Here is a 14,748-nt window from a genome sequence, read left to right as displayed (position 1 = left end):
TAGAATACTCTACTCGTTCTCCTTTAGGTACTTGAATTGTGAATATGGGTTTTAAAGGGACTGAGGAATCTAAGAAAACACACCTCTGGCTGGGATGAATAGAAAGGTACTGGAATCATAAACAGCTATTGAAAATATAGGGAGAATCAGCACTGTGAGTCCTGAATCAAAGAAAGAGGATTGATGCATGTGGAGCATGATACTATACGTCCAAGTGGCTATATGTCCAGTAAGTAATTGCAAATTTACATCTGAATCTCATTTCAAGGTTTTAGCTAAATTTCAGATTATATAATTGTATATGGTTCTATTGTGATAACATCTTTCTAAAAAATGAGAATGTGAAGGCAAAAATATTTCATTTCCATGTAGTTTGCTAGTGGCTGAGCTGAATTCAAAATTCAGATTTTTCTGTTCATTCTTTTATACAAAACTTAATATACTGATCATAATAAAATAGTCTTCAACCATTTTAGTATTGACAATTATAAAATTGTCAATTTTATAATACTGACAATAATGTTTGGAATAAAAAATAATATAAAGGCAAAATGAAACTGCTTATAATTCTTCATCATGGTAGTTAATTTAAATCAGATTTAATAAAGGACAAAGGAAAAAATATGTGTATATGAAGTAAAAAACGAGGTTCTGATCACTTACAAGGCTTTAGAAATTAAGACCCTAGGATTTTCAAAATTATACCTAATTTTACATCAAAACTCATGACTTTCTTCTTTCTCTACCACCATCAATAGTTTTATATTTGACTAGCTTTGTGGAAGTCTCTGAGAATATGAGAAATAAAATACATTTGAAATAAAACACATTGAGTTAGCAGAGCAAGAATGAAAGAGAGAAATGTAGTACCAGCACAATCCCTGAAATAGAAGAAAAAATATGGCGAGAAAAAGTGTGGTTGTCTGAACAAGCTGATTGTAGGAATGGGGTAGGAGAAGACTTTAGTTTGAATGAGTCACTCTCATCTCGCATTTTAACATGTGATTAAGACAGCTGAGAAGGAAAATATTTTTCCTCTTTGTGAGGCTGCAGTTTCTGGGTTTCTAAGCCCAAATGCTACGCAACTCTCTACGAACTACGTGCTTGACAGTCCTTCTATGACAATGGAAAGACAAGAATCAGAGGGAAAACTTATTGCAGTGGCAGGTTTGAAGCCTTAGAAAAAAGATGCTTTTGTTGATATTATAGAAGAAGCCACAGAACCACTTAGGGGATAATTCGGTCACTTCTCTCTTTTGTACTGTGTACTTTTCGATTGTCATTGGAAATTTGCTTCCCAGTAAGCCTTCCATATCTGTGGGCTGTGACACAAAAGCTTTACAAGCTGAAGCAAGTAAACTGGATACTGTAATACCCTCCACAAAGTGCTGTGAAAATAAAAAATAAGACTAAGTTTTCAGAAGCAAGCACATTTGTTAAATTCACTGAGCCACTGGGGAGAAGGAATCTCCTTGAGAGAAAATGCTTTTCTGAAAAAGTAACCAAACGCATAGTGATTTGTATGCTAAAGTGTTACTAGTCAACAAAAGGAGGAACATGTGCAGTAGTATTTAAATGCTACTAATCTTCTAATGGACAAAAATTAATTATTATATAGGAACAGTGCAGTGACAAACACTCAACATATTCAGACAGGAGTGAAAAATGTCTATTGAAAACCAAGAATTTAGAGGAAAAAGTAGGCATTTCCTACATTAACTTGAATAATTGGAGACCATTATTCTAAGTTATGTAACTCAGGAATAGAAAACCAAACATTGTATATTGTCATTCATAAGTGGGAGCTAAGCGATGAGGATGCAAAGACCTAAGAATGATACAATGGAATTTGGGAACTTGGGGGAAAGTGTGGGAAGGGTGTGAGGGATAAAAGACTGCAAAATTGAGTATGGTATATACTGCTTGGGTGATGACTGCACCAAAATCTCACAAATCACCACTAAAGAATTAACTCATGGCCGGACACAGTGGCTCATGCCTGTAATCCCAGCACTTCGGGAGGTCGAGGCGGGCAGATCGCCAGAGGTCAGGAGTTCAAGACCAGCCTGACCAACATGGTGAAACACCATCTCTACAAAAATACAAAAAATTAGCCAGGCATGATCCCAGCTACTCGGGGGGCTGAGGCAGGAGAATCACTTGAACCCAGGAGGTGGAGGTTGCAGTGAGCCGAGATCATGCCACCGCACTCCAGCCTGGGCGACAGAGCGAGACTCCATCTAAAAAAAAATAACACAGAACTTACTCATGTAAACAAACATCACCTGTTCCCCCCAAACCCATAGAAATAAACAAACAAACAAACAAATAAAATAATACTTAGTCCCCTGGTACTTCCCCTAGCTAACAGCAGCAGTAACAAGAAGACCAGGTTACAAACTGAAGGTTTAGCACATGTTATACTTTAAAATCTCTTACGACCTGCCCAAAAAATTGTATTTTTTGTTATTATTTTTGGCAATTAGGAACTCACATTTTAACAACCTCTATACAACAATTAAAATCATCATAAATGAAAGTATAATTTGAAAGATAATAGTTTTAGTTCCATTAATAATGATAAACACAAAAAACCAGAGAGTTTTTAAAAGCAACTGAACTTGGAATTCAAAGACGAGAGAGGCAATATGGAGAATCACAAACAATATTAAAATTAGGGCATAAATAGAGCTGAGCTTTAGGCGTAGACTATAGATGACGATTCATAAATCTCTAAATTTATATCATAAATTTTAATTCAAAAGTAAAAAATAATTAAATACATAAAATAAATGTTTAATGCTTTCTATGTAAATTTACTGCATAATACAATTATGTGCTGTACCCATACAATGTACTGAGTCTAGGTCACGTTATTAAAGTGGAGTAAAAACATGTGTAAACATTGCAATTCTTAAGAGAAAAAATGAGGTAAGTTCCTATATTGTCTTGATCGCCCAGGAGAATCTGAGATTATAAAGAGGTTAAAAGAAAACTAAGCACTAAATAAGATCGATTCTCAGATCGCCCAGGAGAATCTGAGATTATAAAGAGGTTAAAAGAAAACTAAGCACTAAATAAGGGCACAGAGACTAGAAACTCAACATATTCATGCAAGCCTAAATATGTTCTCTGTAGAGAAAAATGCTTAGATGTTCGGGGGCACATCTCTAAAGGCATCACAAGGTTCTAGCATATGTGGGACTTCTGGATGAGAAACACTGCTTTAGGTAAACAATATCAATCAAGATGCTGTTTTGATCATAAACTATAAGTGTTAGCTTTTTCCATATTTGACCACTAGAATTTTCGTTTTATAGTATCAGCTGCTCAGGTTGGACAAACAGATTGGTCAAAACCATACAGCTACTCCACCTTCTAGTTGTATGGCCATGAGTAAATTACTTAGGTTATACAAACATCAGCTTTCTAACTTAAAAAAAAAAAGAAAGATATAATACTATAAATAAGTAATGGTATCTACTTCAAAAGTTTATTATTACAAGTAAATGAATAAATCCATGGAAAGTGTTTTAAACTATGTCTGGGACACAGTAGGCATGTAATATATGTCTGCTAGGATTTTTCGTAATGGACCATATTCATACATTTATATTGGATGCAGTTGAGAAGCAGATCGAGGCATTAGCACCAGTCATAATGGTCTTTCAATTCTGCAAAATTTTCCAAGCCCTTTCCTGCTTTAGGGTGCTTGCATATGCTGTTCTCTTTGCCTAGAATATTCCCTTGCCCTTTCTTCACCTTGTTAATTTCTCCTCAAACTCTAGGTCTCAGCTGCCTATTCTTCTACTGTGAGTTCTAACCTGACTTGCCCTTCCACTCTTGACCTCTAGTATAACTCAAAATTACCCTGTATATTAAGGCACCATACCGTTTACTTTTCTCTTATATCTTAATTGTAACTTGTATGTCTTTGTGTGTGTGTGTAAAACTCTCCATATGAATTCCTGCTATTTTCTAAGTTCAATAAGGGAAGAGATCATGTCTATTTTGTTAGCTTTAAATACAGTGCTTGGTATATCATTATTATTCAATACATATTCATCAAATAAAAGAATGAATAAAATTAAATAAATGAATGAATAAAATTCATGAGAAATAGAGCTGATTATAATTAGCTTGTGGATAGTGCTGAATTCCAGAATACCTCATCATTTTTTAAAGACCCATAATAAAAATGTTGAAAAAGAAGCACAAGTTGACATCTCCTTGTATCTCCTTCCCATAATAGGGATATGGAAGAAATGTCATTATTCATAATGTGGCCAGAATTTCCTCTAAGATATTCCAAGAGAAAAGGACAAAATAATCATAACATCAATCAAAAGATAATTTCTCCAAAACTATAAATAAAATACCAGTAAATTATGTCAAGCATAAGCTTACATAAATAAGGTACATAATCTTTTCAAATCTATTCTTTACTTAACTATGAATACATTGAAGTCAGAGTATTTAGAAAAAAGAATTTTTTTTAAACTAAAAGGTATAAAAATAAAGTGCTTTATTTTCTCCTTTTAGGAAATATTAGGATCTTTTAGAAACAAGTAGTGTGGCATACTCTAAAATGTAAACAACTTGTTTATTGGCATGTGAGCTTAGTGCATCTTCCATAGTTGATCTTACATCTTATTTATATGGAGTAATAATCTGAGCTGTAGTTCTTACTCATGGTTATAGATTTGTGTTACCGTGAAACTTTAAAAAAAATGAAAGTGTCCAAGATTCAAAGTCTGGAAATACTATTTCAAATGGTATGGGGTATGTGATAAGCTTTAGAACTAACTCTGATATGAAGACAAAATTAGATACCACTTCTTCATAGAGAGATATAAACTTGGTTATGATTGAGAAACAATATCTGAATACTTCTCAAAAAATAACACTGCATACTGAAGCAAGATTGAGAAATTATACGGGTACTCTTAATCACCTGCTTCATTTGTACTAGATAATTTTAATAACCTGCACACTTGAAAAATAATTAAATATAGTCATTTGAAAGTTCTGTACTTCCTCTAATTTCCCATTTAATTAAATATCATTTATTTAATTTAATTTGACAAATATTTATTGAGTGCTTGGTATACCCAAGGCACTTTTCTCCGACATTGAGAAATCAGAAAGTGTAAAATTTGATTATAGACCTTGTACAGCTTATGTCAAGTGGAGACACAAACATACATAGTTTTCTTAATTAAAAAATGGTAATGCCATGATGGAGTATTCTGGTACATAAAGTATACAAACTTCCTCCTTCTCCGCAAGACACAGACAACTTAATGGAGCTGTCAATGATTTTCATGGAGTGGGTAGCATTTGAGATGGACCCAAGAAGATGAATAGGATTTTTACCGATGAATAAGATTTTTACTGCAGAACAAAAGAAGAATTGAGCAGGCTGGGTGTGGTGGCTCACGCCTGTGATCTGAACACTTTGGGAGGCCAAGGCGGGCAGATCATGAGGTCAAGAGATCAAGACCATCCTGGCAAACATGGTGAAACCCCATCTCTACTAAAAATGCAAAAACTAGCTGGGCATGGTGGTGGGTGCTTGTAGTCCCAGCTACTCGGGAGGCTGAGGCAGGAGAATTGCTTGAACCCGGGAAGCGGAGGTTGCAGTGAGTCAAGATCGCGCAACTGCACTCCAGCCTCGCAACAGAGCGAGACTCCGTCAAAGAAGGAGAAGGAGGAGAAGAAGGAGAAGAAGAAGAAGAATAGAGCGATTTGGGGCCATCAAATAAGTGATGTTTTGGGGAGTTTGGCTATATCAGGGAGATGATAGAAAGGAGTGTAGGGACCAGATTAATGAAGTCTACAGATGTTTTCTACCCAGAATTATTGATCCTATGATCATTGCAGAGGTACATATGGTGTAGAAAGAGAAGACATAATCTAATTCTATTCCTCCAAGGAATGTTTAGTGATATTGGGAAAATAATGCACACATGAAATAAGAACAGCATAATATTAATATTAAATCATATATTACTGATGAATATTATATCTCATAAATTTAGATAAGCATATTGCAGAGAAAGGGAAGAGCATTCACACAACTACATAGCTGACTAACTGGTTTTCCCAGTTCAATTAAAACACAGGGTTCCTGAAAGAAAATAGTGGGAAGTGAAGATAAAAAGGTGAGAGAGAGCAAGACCATAGAAGACCCAATACATAAAAATTTAAATTTATTGGCTTTTTAATGGCCAATAAGGATTCTCTAACAGTTTGTATAACAAGGAAGTAGAGAAACGACAGGATTAGATTGTCATTGCTGTTTGTTATTGTTGATGTGTCCTGGTTCAAGCAGTCATCATCTGCCTGGAACAGAATTAGATTTTTATGGTGGGACTTGGGTGCACTGCAAAGGAGGAAGGCCATAGGCAGAATAAATAGTTACATGGCTATTGTAATAGTCCCAACAGGAGGTAATGAGATCCAGAACACAGTGGCATGTAGACCAGAAAGAGGATGTGTAATTGCACTGTGAGAACATTTTGACCGAAGAAGATGGCTAGGTTGGTGAGTATGGGTGTTATCTTTGAAAAGAGAAGAAGATATAAAATTAAGTAAAAGAGTTTCTTAGACATTTGGATGTGACAGAGAGAGCAAGTATCCACTGAGGTTCTTAGCCACAGAGTGGTTAAAAACTTTATGACTTCCATCACTGTCACTTCATGATTATCAGCTTTGCTGACATTCCTGGTTGCTACTAAAGGGGTAAGAATATATATTCCTCTTAGATTGATTTCCCACCATAAATCAAATTTAAAAATTATATAAATGCTAAATGTTTATGGTAGTTTGTTCTAGATATTACTCTCATATTTTTACTGACTACCTGGGGATTAATAAGAATGGGCATTGATAAGCTTATTCCATAGGTGAAAAGTATTGATTAAATAATATAAGAGCTATTTGCTTATCCTAAATTAAAATTCCCTTTTGCAAATGACATCGTGGGCATAAGTGAACATTACTGTGTGATGTAATTAAAAGATATAAATATAAGAGGGGTATAAACATCTAGCCTTACCATATTAATTTAAGTCTGTCAGTGGTGAAAATATTTCTGGCTTTAAAAAGCACTTGTCATTTGGTTACATTAGGGAAATTCATAAAGTAAAATTGATTTTCCAAGATGAGAACGATAAAATGGAAAAGAAGGTTAAAATATAATTATAATGAGAAAAAATTCTGAAAAATAAGTGCCATGCCCCATGAAATATATTTGCGGAAAATAAAAGCAGAAATAAAGTTCACTTTTGGCTCATCACTTGACTATATTTATAGAGCTTCATGTATTTTTCAAGTCTTGACATTGACAATTCTTCAATAGTAACTAATTTTGTAAAACTGAAAATATTTCCAGTAATATATTAAGCTGTATTATTAATCAACATAAACAGCCCAAACATTAATACAATTTAGATCATTAAAGACTAACAAAACTGTGACTAAATTAACATCGACTCATCTGTTGTACAGTAATTGCTAAATAACTGTAAAATACATTACATTCTCCTCATTATTGTTCCAATTATAATGTCCTTTTCTATGCACTACATAGATCTAAAAATAACGGAAAAGCAAATACTTACTAAAATGGTGGTAACAATCAAAGAACGATTGGATAAGGAATCTGTGATGTTTGCCGGCTTTCCCTTTTGACTTTCTGTCATATTCAGGCCACTGGCTGGATCCCACGTTCCAATCTATAAAATAGCATATGTACTTTGTAAATTGTCCATCAGGCACCTGGGAGAGAGTACTGCAAGAGAAAGTTAAGATTGCTAACACTTATTATTCACCTCTGCTGCATTATCTGCTGCTGTTAAAGTAAAGGCAGCTTGTTTTAAGCATGATTCACTGCTCTGTGAAGTGTGTTCAGTGAAGTGTAACATTAAAGAACAAAATGATCCACTGAACTTCTCCAGTCAGTATGGGAGCTTAATTTTCCATTCAAGCTTTCATTCACCAAGATAAACCACATTTGATGATACCTTGATAGCTGGCTGGAAACTCATTAATAGCACACATATTTTACTGTAATGGATCTCATCCTCTCATTATAAAGATAACATGCCATATTATAGAGACAAAGCTAAAAGAGCAAAATCTAGGGATCCAAGATAAATTAATAGGTAAAGGTAGGCTTAAGGGAAGCACCGATTAGTGTTTTGCACTACCCCTGGTAGGATGAAACCATGCTCAGAATTATCTTTGGAGATTTAAAAACACATCTTTGCACCTTTTAAAATGCTCCCAAGAAAGGAGAAGACAGTAAAATTTCATCTGAATAACACATTCCAATACTTTCGTCTGTACTCCATTTAATATGAATTTTAATTTAACTAATACCTTCTGATAGATTAGGTCATATACGTACAGTGTTTAGACATTTTGTATTCACTGAACACAGCCTATGAGATAATGCAGACAAGCTTCCAGAAGACACATGTAAGCACAGGATGTCACAAAATGCATTGATTAGATGGTTTATTGACACTTATACCATTGCACTATCATATAACAATGATCACCAATAAGGAAGAGCAGAGGCAAAAGAAGATGTGAAATCAGTTCTTTTTCCTCCCTGTCTCAAACCTAGGAGTAATCAATAACAAAATATGTCTTCCATACTCTCCTAGATAAGTATCCAACTTATTTTTCTCAAAGAAAAGGAAAACTATCAAATTATCTTTAAAATAATTCTTTGTATATAAATTAAGTATTTTTTAAATGGCATTGATTTAGCAGGTATTATTTACTGTGTTCTAACTAAATATGCTAACAAAGGTCCCATCAGCATAACCTCTTTGCCATATTTCCTCATATGGAGTTAATTTTCCTCTCACCATTAAATTATGTATAGTCCTGATGTTTGTGTTAGGAAAGAAAAAAGTCAAGTAATTCAGTATTCTTTCCAAACTAAACCACCTACTGGCCAATTACATTTCTTTACACTAGACTATGCTTATGACAATGTCCTAAAGATGGAGTCTAATTCTATTTCGGTGTCAATAATGAAAGACTTTAGGGGCCAAGCAAGTCAGATCAATGTGAAACATGATAATGTACAGGGCCGTAGTAAGAATTTCTATGCAAGTGTGTACAATTTTTAAATCTCACAAAATGTCAAGGCACAGTAGAAAGGAGGGGCCACAACCCCAATCCTGCTTTTCCAACAGCTGTGTGCCTTGGGGCTGCATGTTCCCAAAGTAGGTGCTTTAGTTGAGTTTCTAGTAAGGCACCACCAGGACTAGTAGAGGGCCTGCTGGGGACCTGGGTAGGGAAGGATGGAAGAGTGTCAAAACTAGAATGCCTGTTGACCTGCTTAAAGTGTTTAAATATTTATTTATCTATCTATCTATCTATCTATCTATCTATCTATCTATCTATCTATTTATTTATTTATATTTTTTATTTTTTTATTTTTTGTTGTTGTTGTTGTTGTTGTTTAGACGGAGCCTCAATCTGTCGCCCAGGCTGGAGTGCAGTGGCGCAATCTCGGCTCACTGCAAGCTCCGCCTCCCGGGTTCACACCATTCTCCTGCCTCAGCCTCCTGAGTAGCTGGGACTACAAGCGCCGCCACCACGCCCGGCTAATTTTTTGTATTTTTAGTAGACAGGGTTTCACTGAGTTAGCAAGGATGGTCTCAATCTCTTGATCTGCCCGCCTCGGCCTCCCCAAGTGCTGGAATTACAGGCGTAAGCCGCCCGCGACCGGCCTATTTATTTAAGATGGAGTCTTGCTCTGTCACCAGGCTGGAGTGCAGTGGCACAATCTCGGCTCACTGAAACCTGTGCCTCCCGGGTTCAAGCAATTCTCCTGCCTCAGCCTCCCGGGTAGCTGGGGCTACAGGCGCCCGCCACCACGCTTGGCTACTTTTTGTATATTTAGTATAGACGGGGTTTCACCATGTTGGCCAGGATGGTCTCGATTTCTTCACCTCGTGATCCACCCGCCTCGGCCTCCCAAAGTGCTGGGATTACAGGCGTGAGCCACTGTACCTGGCCAAAGTGTTTCAAATTTAAAATCATTTGCAAATACTCTTTTGGCTAAACAAGACACATCTGCAGATAGTACTTTGCAGTGAATGACTGTCACTTTTCTATATCTGGTCCATAATTAATACCTATCATGCATTTGTTCTCTTAGATTTTACTTTTTTTATATATAAATTGGCAAAATAGCTAGGATTTTCAGATGTGTAACTCTACCAGCCAAACCACTGACAAACATCATTTGTCCACTGTCGTCTATCTAATAAAACCTTAGAAAGTTTTCAGCTTTCTAACCAAGTAACTGATACAAAGAATTTCCCATTTCACATAATGCCACCCTCCACTATTATTTTTATAACAATAATTTAGCTAAATGTTCACTCATCTTATCATCTGAAAATACTTCTCTAGTTTCATTATTGGTTAGTTGCTTTTCTAGTTTTTTTGGAGTTCGGACACAGATGCATATTACATGAACCTACAATTTCCTATACTCACGAGTATTAGTTATCCTCTTTTGTAAATCTCAGCTTTCTTAGCATAACATTATGAAATTTCAAAAATATCGGTGGCTTTAAAATTTTAAGTCAAATAAAATTTTAGATATTCCCTAGACTGTCAACTATATAACTCAAAACTTTCTTCCATTGAGGAAGTTGTCACCAGAGATTTTGTTTTGTTTTAATGGCAAAAACCATGGATAAAGTAATGGCAATCATATTTTTATCCATTTGGGAACCACTATTTTGTCATGTGACTTATGACTTGATCAAGCCTTTGAAGTACCTTTTTTTTTTTTTTTTTTTTTTTTTTTTTTTTTAGCTCTGAAATGGAATTAAGATGCTTAAGCACTGTTGACCTTATAGAATTGCTCTATATATGGTGACTCTACATCCTGGTTTGTCCAGGTACTGTATTCATTAATAATACCCTCTTGTACAAATAAAAAAAATCATGATTTGGGTAATAAATCATAGGGCCATTCTAATTATAAGGATTCAAGTAGATACAAGAAGTATGAAAGTGCTTCAAAAGTCATAAGGAGCTATAGAAAATTATGATTTTATTCATTTTTATTTTATCTTATGTTCCAATTGGCTCTTTAATTTCTTCTTGTGGTCAGAAATATAATGCATATTAATTGTCATCAAATAATAAAATATGCAAAAGATATAAGAAGATCAATTTAAACTTTGAACTTCTGAATACACCCAGAGTCAATCATGGTTAATATTGTAGTCCTCTTTTTTCCTGTCATTTATCTTTCCACATACATTCCTAGAATAGTTTCCGTCATAGCCTTGTAGTTAATGGCCCAGCTTTTATGGACAGTGTATTTGACTGCCAGGATCCTATGTCCACCACTTACCATCATGTGACTTGGGCACATTATTTCTTTATGCCTCAATTCTCCCATCTGTAAATGGGAAATAATAGTATCTACTTCTAAACTACAGTGAAGATTAAATGAAAAAGTATTCAACATAGTGTGTTTATAAGTATGCTATAATTACGACAATTACTAATTATATTCTGTTTATACACTATTGTGAGCATTTTCTCCTACCAAAGATAATCAAATCCATAGTTTTAATGACTACACAAAATGGTCATATGAACATATCGTGATTTAACTATCGTTGTTACAAGGCCTTAGTAAACACATTTATTTATAAATATTTGTTCACACATTTTATTATTTTAAAAACAGATTTCTAGAATTAGAATGACTGAGCGCAAATAATCTGCGTTGTTAATATTGTTATTATATGTTGCCAAATACCTTTCCAAAATAATTTCTCTACTTGTTTTCTTTCCCTTTACAGTTCATGGTAGTTTCCATAAGACAACTGTATAACAATTTAGCTTTTATTTTTAATAGTTTGAATAACATCAGGTTATATTATAGAGGTTTATAATTGTCACGTCTTTTAACTGTAGATGGTGTTTTTATTGATAAAAAATAACTGTTTTATTTCAATTACTTTGTTTTGCCTCAACTCCCAATATATATTAATCACACTTACTTTACCTCCATTATTTGTGTCTTTGCATTTGCTGATAAATCATTATATATATTTTCACTTTCAACATATTTCTCATTTTGTTGGATTTTTTTATAAGCAGTGCCTTGGTGGATTTTTCAATGTCCTAACTTTTTCTCTTCCTGAATCTTATCTTTATTTAGCCTTGCTCTCTTCACATTGGTTTGGTGTTTACTACTTATTTTCTACTCCTGGAAATTTTCCTGTGGTAATTGGGAGATAAAATACATTTAAGTCTGCTAATATGTATTATCAACTTCTGTTTGAAATATTACTATCATGTTGAAAAATGAATATTCAGCCATAAAAATTGAAATATCTACTCTACGAAAATTATCTATGCTTTGCCCCATTCTGCTACCACACATACTGATTCACAGTTTTAGGTAACTTTTTTTTTTTTTTTTTTTGAGATGGAGTCTTGCTTTGTCCTTTAAGCAGGAGTGCAGTGGCACGATGTTGGCTCACTGCAAACTCCACTTCCTAGGTTCAAGCAATTCTCCCTGCCTCAGCCTCCCAAGTAGCTGGGATCACATGCATCCACTACCATGCCTGGCTAATTTTTGTATTTTTAGAAGAGACGGGGTTTCACCAGATTGTCCAGACTGGTCTTGAACTACTGACCTCAGGTGATCTGCCTGCCTCGGTCTCCCAAAGTGGTGAGATTACAGGCATGAGCCACCGTGCCCGGCCGGTTTTAGTTAATTTAATTTGGGGTTGTAAACACTGCCTCTCTTTATTTTGCTTTGTGCATTATGAATTATTTTGCTACAAGGAAAAAGCTATAATTTTGGTATAATTTGTAAACCCATTATTCGAAACTATCTTTTTTTGGGCTTAACTGAATTTGATGTTTACTAGGATATCTAGCCACAGTTCCTTCTTTGTTGAGTATTTGCTTTTCACTTATCATTGTTCTTATAAAAGACTATTATTTTCTACTCCTGGAAATTTTCCTGTGGTAATTGGGAGATAAAATACATTTAAGTCTACTAATATTTATTTATATGTATTTATAAAAGATAACTATGTGACATACTTAAATGATAGGTTGGAGATTTAAAGGTATTTTTGCTACCTTCTTAAATAATGAAAACTTGGCTAAATGAAGACCTATTGTATCAGAGCTGTCTTCCTTCAGAGCTAAGTTTTATTTATTTATTTTTCTCTAGTATTAATGTTGCTTAAAAAGTCTGACAGCTACCTCATATGTATTTCGTTGTTGGTGAATATTTTTTCTTGAAACTCTTCATTATTATCATTTGGAAATATTAAATCTCAACCAGTACATATGTGTGTGTGTGTGTGTGTGTGTGTGTGTAGATGTTTACATATGTATATGTATGCATGTATCTATATATACAGTACATTTATGTATATGCATACGTAGCATTTATGTATATGTTATATATGGATGTGTATACCATGTATATATGATTTTTTTGCAAAATATGTTACCTAAAGACTGAGTAGAGAAATAATAGTTCTTTTCTTAAATTGTCAGAAATAAAATGCATTTCTCCATTTTCTGAACATAGACTTTGTGGCATCTTGTAGTTCTCAATTATTTGCATCCTCATGTCTTCTATAGAACTACTCTTTCCCTTTCACTACCTTATGCATATACCTTAATCACTGTTTCAAAATATAGATAAAACAGTTCCTCCTCTGTGCAGCAATGGATGATCTTTTATTACGCTTCCACGCAGACAACTTAGGATTGCTTTTACTTACTACAATAAGTATCACATTATATTTTAATTGTTTACTTACCTCTGTCTAGTAAAAAGTAAATTCCCTATGGATGGAGACTGGCATACTCATCTTTTTACCTGAAGGCCTTTGAATATAGGACATCCTATGGGCTTTATATGTGAGATCTCTGAATGTATTGGTTACATAAATATAACCAGTAAATGTTTTATTTATTGAACATAAATAATCATATTTATTGAACAGAAATAAATGTTTTATTTTTGTCATCTCAGAAATGCCACTTATGTATTGCTTTGAATCCAAGTTATATTTCATTTTTATTCATCCTGCTGTGTTAGACTCTAAGTGCCATGACAAAACGAAACATTTCATCAGTCTTTAAATTATATAATAAATATCCAATGAATATTTATTGAATAAATAAATAGAGTAAGTGAGTGAATTACTCCATGATAAAAACTTTCAGACTTTTTTCGTTGACATTCCAATATCATTCATTCATTTGGCAAATGTTGAACATACATTATGTGTCTATTCTTTTATAATTACATATTTTGTTTTCCATATTTTATTATTCTCTTTTTGAGTTATTCTTAATGTTTTGTTTAAGATCTATCTCAATATCGTATTTAGTGTTTGAAATATTGTGCCACATACCTTTACTATGTATTTCAATTTTTTCCAAATTATATTTTATAAGTATTTTAAATAAATATTGCACACTATAGGTTTTGTTTTTCAGGAATGTATAAATTCTTCATGTAATTTTGTTTTATAAGTATATTTTTTCTTTGGTTTCTGTGTATTTTTTTTCTAGGTAGAAAAAGAACAGTTTTCACAATAATTTTTAAATTATTTATCTAATTAATTAGTTGATCCTTTATTGTTTATTTATTTTGTTGATTGTTTTCTCAGTACAAATTTTGTTTTGTAACTCATATTACTACTTTAAATG

The 14,748-nt window shown here is 33.8% G+C and overlaps 1 protein-coding gene across 8 annotated transcripts in view; it reads right to left on the bottom strand.

Moving 5' to 3' along the window:
- GRIK2 (glutamate ionotropic receptor kainate type subunit 2) overlaps window positions 1-14,748 on the bottom strand; it is a 684,613-nt gene that overhangs the window by 237,160 nt on the left and 432,705 nt on the right. For all 8 annotated transcript variants that reach the window (XR_002521364.2, XM_021936816.2, XM_031667694.1 and 5 more), the window contains one exon: window positions 7,626-7,739. Coding sequence is in view for 7 of the 8 variants with exons in the window: in XM_021936816.2 (XP_021792508.1) it covers window positions 7,626-7,739 (114 nt within the window). In the remaining variant the exon portion in view is untranslated. The remainder of the gene's footprint in view (window positions 1-7,625; window positions 7,740-14,748) is intronic.

This window comes from Papio anubis, chromosome 6 (assembly GCF_008728515.1).
Source record: "Papio anubis isolate 15944 chromosome 6, Panubis1.0, whole genome shotgun sequence".
Lineage (NCBI taxonomy): Eukaryota > Metazoa > Chordata > Mammalia > Primates > Cercopithecidae > Papio > Papio anubis.
Note: the sequence above shows the minus strand (reverse complement) of the source record. Positions and strands in the feature narration are given on the sequence as shown.